The 9,077-nt window shown below is 29.3% G+C and overlaps 1 protein-coding gene across 1 annotated transcript in view; it reads right to left on the bottom strand.

Annotated features, from left to right (window-relative positions):
• LOC108912070 (ankyrin-3-like) overlaps window positions 1-5,982 on the bottom strand; it is a 19,680-nt gene extending 13,698 nt beyond the window's left edge. The window contains exon 1 of the mRNA XM_018717231.2: window positions 5,792-5,982. Within this exon, the coding sequence (XP_018572747.1) occupies window positions 5,792-5,960 (169 nt within the window). The 5' untranslated portion in view covers window positions 5,961-5,982. The remainder of the gene's footprint in view (window positions 1-5,791) is intronic.
• Between the last annotated feature and the right edge of the window lie 3,095 nt (window positions 5,983-9,077).

Here is a 9,077-nt window from a genome sequence, read left to right as displayed (position 1 = left end):
GGCTTGCAAAAAATGTAATAAAATTTCTAGGGTCGTATTTAAAAAAATGAAGTTGATGATGGTCCTGGAGAGACGAAACGTTACATATAAAAATTGATTATGCCATTCGATAGAGGACAAAAAGTGGACATTAGAAAGTGTTCTTCTTTTTTTAATATCATCTCAAACACGGCTGAAATGAAACAAACATGGATTTCCACAATTTCGGTTTTTTCAAATATTTCGAAAATTAATCATGTTACACTTAATTTTTTAGAGGCGTAATGTTGGTCCCCTGATTACGCATCTTTGCCCCCATTTAAGCTAGTTTGTATCTCTTACCGTTTTCGAGATCCCTGTAGTGAGAATCGTATTTGTAACAGCCATTATATTAACAATTTCGATATGTTAGGTATGCGTGTTTGTATTAATAATATTTAGATATATCGTTTTTAATTTTTATTTAATTTATTATCAATTATACGCTAGTTATAAGATTTTGCTGTTATAATTCAATACTAGTTGGGGTACGTAGCCCAAAGAGTCATTGTTTATCAATATCGTTCCGCAATATCAAAAATATTGTTTGGCAAGATAAAAAATTTTTCTTTTCAATTTATTTGAATTAGATTTAATACCTTTAAATACCTTTTAATAAACAGGTTATTTTTGTTTTACAAAAATGTTAATGAATCCAATTTTCCTAAGCTCAAAGTGGAACATACTGTACACATGAACTGTAATTATTAAACTTGATATTTATCTATTTGTGTGACACTATTTGACTTTAAATATAAATGAAAACTAAACATTGAATGGAAATACACCCTAATGTTTTTCTATATCCGACTTTTAGTTTTTGAGATAGATATTTGGTTTAGTTATTTTGTTTGTATTTGAAGTATTAATCTTTCTCACTTCAATTTAATTTCCATGACGTTAGTTGCCGATAAAATCAGCAATAAATATTTCTGTTTAACTTTAATTAATTGTAGCTCGACTGGGTTATAATAATGAAATTTAATAGATGTAAGACGATTAAGAAAAATAGAGTTTGGAATATTTTCTTAAAAGCAAGCATATCCGCGTATAGAAAACGATTTTCTCTCAGTATTCGGGAAACTGTATCTTAAACAAAGAAACAATGAGACGATAATAATTATTGTTTATCAGAAGTCATTTAAATAAGATATACCAAAGTAAAATCAGGTATAATTGTGAAGAAAGTGAAGTAAATGTATCTAATAATTAGAGCTGGCACTATTTGTCCGCTGACCATTAGCGCCGATAGTCAGCCGCGAGATTTGTCTAGCCGTCGGTTAAGGTCCATTTACACACATCAGTGTCGTATCAGTGTTATCCGTGGTCAATCAGTGATGTCAATTTACACACATCCGTAGTGAAAAATCTTCAAAGTGGCTTCTTATACTTACTATTACTATTAATTATTGCGATAGCTCTATATGATGTAGATGAAAAAAACAATACAAAAAAAAGCTAGATTAATTTAGACGATCAAAATAAATTATCATTTCTTTTTTATATTATTTCAAATATTATTGATAAATTATCATTTCTTTTCTATATTATTCCAAATATTATTTTTAAAACATGCGTCCATATATTTTACATGCAACAAATTGGAAAAATATCGTTGTCGACGTATTTAAAAATAACGGAACGGACACTGAAGTGGGAGTGATAGTAAAATATTTACATCACTGTGTCGGATGTGTGTAAACAGATCAATCTAAACTGTAAGTAACGATATTTTATTTTTCAGTGACACTGATACTGAACTGACACGGCACTAATGTGGCACTGATGTGTGTATGGACCTTTAGTCGTTGAATTGCCTGTAATTGCCTGTAATCGAAAGATTATTGATATCTTTCAGAATTTTGTCTAATTATGTCAAGCCCAGCAAACAATTTATACTAAACCTACTAAGACAAAACGAACAATAATAAATAAAAACTCTCTTCAGGAGAAAACAAAACATTGAAAGAGAGAGCGATTGTTTTTAAATAGAAATAATTTTACGAAGTGAAAGGAAAATAATGAGTTCTAAAAATAAAAATATTCGTTTAAGCTACTAGGTACCCTTTTTTTAAGTATTGTTAAAAAAACAATTAGTAATAAGTTATGTGTTCAGCTCAGCACCATAGCTTTATAAGAGTAGTAAATTTATCCAACAAAGCGGCACTCAACGTTATTTCAAGTACAGGTTTTCATCGAGCGAGTTAATTAAAAATCAATACTTTGTTTTATTATACAAATATAAAAAATAATGTAGTTATATTTTTTTTATAAATTAGATTCTGCTAGTTGGATATAAATTTACTGTTAGGGTTCTTATTGTGTTTGTGTTTCTCTAAATGTAAAAGTTACTATTTACGAAAAGATTTCCAACAAATTTGTAGTCTGACAGAACGGCCTTACGTTGTTGTCAATAAAATAGTATTTTCTTCGTAAACTAAATATTAAATAATAAAATACATAGAGATGTTTTTTGTTCAATGTTCAAAAATAAATTACAGCATATTCCGCTAAAAAAAATATAACAAATCCACCCCTACTATATTTTACATTTAATCCTGAAACTAACTCACATTCACCTTCCGCAAAATCAAAAGGTGTACAATTAGTTTTCGCTAATCTGTGCACATTTATTTTTTCAACTTATGTGGCTGCCACACCCCTTGTGACATGATGAATTCCCATTTTAGTAAAAACCCGCATCAGAAATGGGACATTTTAAGACATGTTTAGGTATAACGTTTTTACAATACGTTTTTTACTTTTTCTTTGTCAGTGGAGTTAGATTATCTTTAAGTTCATTTGATGGGATTTTTTTTTTATTTCTGAATTTGAATTAGCTTAATAAATGTATAATGAAGTAAACATATGAGAACTAACAATAAAGTATATATTCTTTTAAACAATAGTTACTCAAATTATTCATGTTTCAATTAAGTTATAAAACCTATAACATATTCCTCGTCCAATATGAATATAAAGACAAATTAAAAAAAAAGAAGTTCCATTAGCATGAACAGTTCGAAATAGTCGACCATAATTAACATCTCGGCAAATATAAGCAACTCTTCTAAATGAAAATTCGATATTAAACGTTTTTATACTGTTTATCTGAAAATAAATACATAATTGCATCATTTTTACTACATTTTTTTTATAGTGTCAAAGGTTTGTTGGACATTTGTACCTTTGTAGCTGTTGAAATAAGCAAGTTTTTTTAAACAATACTCACGTTACGTTGAAAAATTTGTGATAATATTTGTTCAATAAATTTTCACAACTGATTTGTTTAAATTTTCTAATTTTCCCATGATCAAGTAGTCCGGTATAAAAGTAAAAAAATGTAAAATAGATATTTTGAAAATTAACTTTTAAGACAATAAAATCTACTGTTTTTGAGAAAAAAAATATTGAAATATCCTAAACACTGTTGAGTTTTACATAATAAATGTTAGGAATAAATTTACTCCTTACCTCCTGTCACCCCTGCAAAGGAATGTATCGAATTCCCGTTAACCCCATATTTAGTTTTTTTATTAGAATAATCTGAGGATTCATAATAGTATGGCTTACTTAAGAAGCACGTAACAATAGAACAATTAAAGTGCATGCATTCAAATGAAAGTGCTTGCACAGAAACCAAAACGCAGGCCGTTTTGGAGATTTTCCAAGATTTCTTGAAGGCAGACCGCTCCAATTGCACAAATTTTTTTATCAACCTGGCGAAGATTGAATCGGATTTCCCGGATTTCAATGATTATTTTGAATTTCAATTTTTGTATTTGTTATAGGTACCTATATTATTATACCTATATACATATAGGGGTTCAGAACGAATGGGCTATACATGGGCTATATATCAAGTGTAACTTATAATGTTACACGAAAATATAATTCATACATAGTACAGGGTGGTCTAGATTTTAATAGGCAAACTTCGGGAAAGTACTAAACAACAAAAATTAACATCACTTTGATCTATGAACATAAGCGCAGAAAGCCACCGTTTATGAGATACAGGGCGTTGAAATTAATAAAACAATTTTTTTAAATAACTGGATTTAGAAATTTATCCAAATTTGGTAGACATTTTTTTTTTCAAATATTTCTCCTAGTTCTATATGCACACAGTCCAAATTCAAAAACCAGTGGCGGAGAAGCAAGGATAGCGTTTCCTTATTTAAAGCAACACTTCTACGCCATTGAATTAATTGATAATATGAATACACTTTATAACGGTCTGAAACATTCCGGATGAAAAAATATTCTTTTATTTTTGTCGAAAAATGAATGGTTTGCGAATTATGAGAATATCCAAGTAAACAAAGCGTTGAAATAGGCAAACTTCGGGAAAATACTAAATAACAAAAATTAACATCACTTTGCTCTATGAAACAGTCGCAGAAAGCCATGAGATACAGGGCTTTGAAATTAACAAAAACAATTTTTTTTTAAATATCTGGAAAACTGCTTCATCAAATTTATCCAAATTTGGTACACAGTGTAAAGTTAAATGAAAAACAAATAAATTACTTTAACTAACTTTAAATAAGGAAACGATATCCTTGTTTTTCCGCCACTGGTTTTTGAATTTGGACTGTGTGCATACAGAACTAGGAGAAATATTTGAAAAAAAATGTATACCAAATTTGAATAAATTTGATGATACGGTTTTCCATTGATTTAAAAAAAGTGATGTTAATTTTTGTTGTTTAATACTTTTCCGAAGTTTGTCTTTTAAAATCTGGACCACCCTGTATATAAGTCGTGAAGAATAACCGCATTTTTTTTTCAGTATCTGAATTAAATAGACATAAATTAGTTTAAATCTTAAAAAACATGTTATATAGCTACAAGTAACTAAAAGTTTAAAATACAAAAATATAAAGTTTATTTAGATAAGTTTCCAAATACTCAGAGCTATTAGTGAATTAGTGATTTTTCTCTGAAACGATGCATTTTAGCGACATGAAATAAATATAGCTTCTCTCAGATAAAGCGTTGTTTTAAAACACAGGTTTTTCTAAAATTTCTACCAGCAAAATAAATGGTAAGGAAAAAACAATGACTGTTTTAGGTATTACCAGTAATCTGGGCGTTTTGCGTAGGTACAAAAACAAGTTTAGGTATGCATCTACGGCCACCTCAGAAATTTCCTAGAAATATCTTTAAAAGGTGATAAAAGTATTAAAACAAAATTAGTAGATACAAGTATCCCTGGCATTTTAAAAAACAAAATTTTATTAAAGTAACGCTCTAAATCGGTTTAATTTCGTCCAAGAAAATTACTGTTGGAATATGATCCACTTGTTTCTCGACACCTAGATGAAAATGATTAAATATTGGAAAATTGTTTACACTGGTGACACTGCGTAAGCGACTTATATAAAAATATTTAATATTCTGACAAATAATTGCAAGTAATAATAAGAAATAGTTGGTGGAGGTGGAGTTTATAAAATTTCTCCTGAGACATTTTAAAATATTTTATAATTTTCTTGCTGATTCTTAAAATATATGTGTATTTTTCAAATCTAGAATATTTTAAAAAACTTGATTTAAAAAATTATCTTTAACGCAATTTACCCCAAAAATAAAGCCCTTATTTTTTAAGTTCTAACAGCCCCAGAAGACTATTTTTTGTGTACATAAATGTAGAAGTCATAACATCTACAATAGGCCAAACCTATATTAAGCAAAAAAAAAGTTCAATGCAGTTAAAATAAATTTCACATTTTGTGAAGTACGGTAACTAACCTAAGGTTTTGTTTACCTGCTACAGCAGCATAGTGCAATAGTGTATTGCCATTTTTAGCATCCTGAGTATCGACATTAAAATTGTAGAGTTCCAGATTGTCTAACGCGAGGTTAAGTATAGAAAAACACTCACTTTTTGCTACGTCAAACAAATCAAAGTCCATATAAGAAAAATCACTTTCCATATTACGTTGGGCTAGTTTTATTTAAAAACTTATAACTGTTGTAATTTACATTCTAACTACATTTTAATTTTGATGACTGATATGTTTTATCTAAAGGTAAAAAGTATAGATAAGAAATGATATCTTTGCAATTTTTATGTACACGAGACTCACTATTCTATTTTATTTCATTACATACAGCATGTCAGAAGTTAACAGTTGTCTAATTGTAAATATCATCAGCTAAATTATAAAATTTGTCTGAACATCTTGACTACATTCTATAGTAAGATATACACTTCAAGAATCAACTTGTAGTTTTTATTTGAATAATTTAAATTATTACCATTAAATACAAAACAGTTAATAAATATTATTATTATTATCAAATTTGTTGGACTCATTTTCCGCAGAAGATAAAATTAATATTAACCACAAGTATTTTCAACATACATTTTTTCTTTAATATGCCTAAAAATATACAGTGTGTCCCGCTGTAATGTCCGGAAGAGGGAAAAGGTTTTTATTTGTGGGTTTACGACAAAAAGTCACTCTTTGTAAAAACTCCTGCTTGTTCCAAAACGGTCAAAACTGTTAAAATATTTGCAACTTTTTATACAAGGTGTTCAGTATTTAGAAAAAATTGTTAGTCGCCAAGAGTAAAGTACCGTTATTTTTGACAATATCGAAAAGTATCAGAGATGTCATTTAGGATCCACAGGGGATTAAAAATTTTGGGTTTCACTAATTTCTGTTGATTTTTTTTAAACTAGGCGGGTACCTGATTGTGCGTGCTATAATAGAGGAGTTTAAAATGACGGATGCTGTGGCTATAACAACAAATAATGTTTACTATATTCTGATAAAATCACTTCATGATTAATTAGGTAATATTTTATTTGAGATTACAATGCTCACTCTTGAAAAAAATACATTTATTGTTCAGTGCTATGGTTTGGGTGAAGAAATATCATTCGCGGCAGTTCAAAGACGATTTAATGAGAAATGGCCTGACATAATCAGTCACAGATAAGTCTATCAAACGGATTGTACAAAAATTTAAAAATATTAGTTCTGTATCAAAAAAGAAAAGGGTAACAGCGGTTAACGAAGAAGAAAATGTTGTAGAATTAGTGATGCAATCAATAAGAAATGCCCCAAAGACATCTTTAAGAAAAAGAGCATCAGAAATTGGAAACGTTAGTAAGTCTCGTTTACAAAGATTGTTAAAAAAGAATAAATAAAATACATCCTTATAAACCAAAGTTTGTCCATACACTAGAAGAAGGGGATGATTCTAAAAGGTTGGAATTTGGTTTATGGGTGGGTAAGCACCATCTAGAAAACAGAAATTTTTCCCACTATATTATTTTTTCGGATGAGGCGACTTTTTCCACGAATGGAATACTTAGCGTTCAAAATTGTAGACACTGGGCTTCGGAAAATCCTAATTTTCGGATTAATTGTAGACGACAGTATTAAAAAAAAGTTAACGTTTGGTGTGCCGTTTCTTATTTTGGAATAGTTGGACCCTATTTTATAGAGGGAAACTTGAACAGCATTCTTATTTGCAGTTACTAAGTACGTTTTTCTTAAACTACCTAAACGATATGCCATTAGCACACCGAGAGCTAATATTCCTCTATACGAAATACGAAATGTCTATAGAGAATTTATTAGAAGAGCTGAAATTTGTGCAGAAATTGGAGGCAATAAATTTGAGTAAAATTTATTTTTGTAAATTTAAATTACATTATTCTTTGTTTATGTAAATTTTCATTATTAGCAATAAATTGACTCAATAAAAATAAAATTAAAGAAATTGATTAAGTATTGCATAAATTTTGAAAATATCAAGTGGTACATACAAATTAGCTGCCCGCATTGTTAAAAAAAATTAAAAAATTTTAATCCCCTGTGGATCCTAAATCACACCCCTGATAATATTTTTCTATATTGTCAAAAATAACGGTATTTTACTCTTGTCGACTAACAATATTTTTCTAAATACTGAACATCCTGTATAAAAAATGACAAATATTTTAACAGTTTTTACCATTTTGGAACAAGCGGGAGTTTTTACAAAGAGTGACTTTTTGCCGTAAACTCACAAATAAAAAACTTTTCCCTCTTCCGGACATTACAGCGGGACACGCTGTATGTATTAGGTATACCAAAATCCGTAAGATTCTTTTTATGCTCCTTTCCGAATTAAAATGGTCCTCTTGTGGGCGTCCTCCGCTCGCTGCATCCAATGCACAAAGGCACCGTCAAATAAAAAAGAATTCATCATGTCTGATTAATTTCATAACAAATTTTCTACGGACATGAATTCTCTCAAAACAATAATATCCAATTATTCAAAAGTTAACTGCACATTATGCAATGACTGAACCTGCAATGGAAACCAAGCCACATACTATAAGATTATGGGTTGGTAAGACAGTTGGGCTTGTTAATTCACCCAAAAGTGAAATAATGAGTACATTTAGCTTATTTTTTTTTTTTTCATATTTAATAAGTTATTTATTTAATGTGCAAAAAACCAGAATTTTTTTTCAATAATTTCTCTCTTCTTTCTTACAATGAAAACGGAGCGGGGAAAAACGCACAAAAGCCATGCTGTGACCTTATACTACCCATTAGCGGCTAGCCCACATACCTTATGATACTGTAGCATATAAATGCGGAGAAAAACAAACAAATTTAAATTACCAAACTAAAAAAAACGTCATTACAAACTTTGATGACAAAAAAAATATTGATTTTCGAAACGTTAATAGGATGCATTATCAGATATTTTGGTCCTAACTGTTCTACTGGAATTGGACACTTATTTTTTAATTTAATATGAGAGTATCAAATTAAAAAAATATGAACAAAAGTTCTGAGAATTATATATTATCGTTCCTTGTCTCCTTCAAAGTACTCCTTCTATTCACACACTTTTCCTAATGGTGTTTCTATTTCGCGAAGTACTCGTGCACTGTAAGAAGAATTGGACTTATTTTTATTCAATTTCCCTCAATACTGTATCAATTTCTGTCCACCCGATTGAGTGAAATCTTCTTCTATTAGTATGAGTAGGTACAACTAAAATTTTGTGAATTTTATGAACTATCAGTTTTAGTTCAAATT

The sequence above is a fragment of the Anoplophora glabripennis genome, unplaced genomic scaffold (assembly GCF_000390285.2).
Source record: "Anoplophora glabripennis isolate ALB-LARVAE unplaced genomic scaffold, Agla_2.0 scaffold643, whole genome shotgun sequence".
Lineage (NCBI taxonomy): Eukaryota > Metazoa > Arthropoda > Insecta > Coleoptera > Cerambycidae > Anoplophora > Anoplophora glabripennis.
Note: the sequence above shows the minus strand (reverse complement) of the source record. Positions and strands in the feature narration are given on the sequence as shown.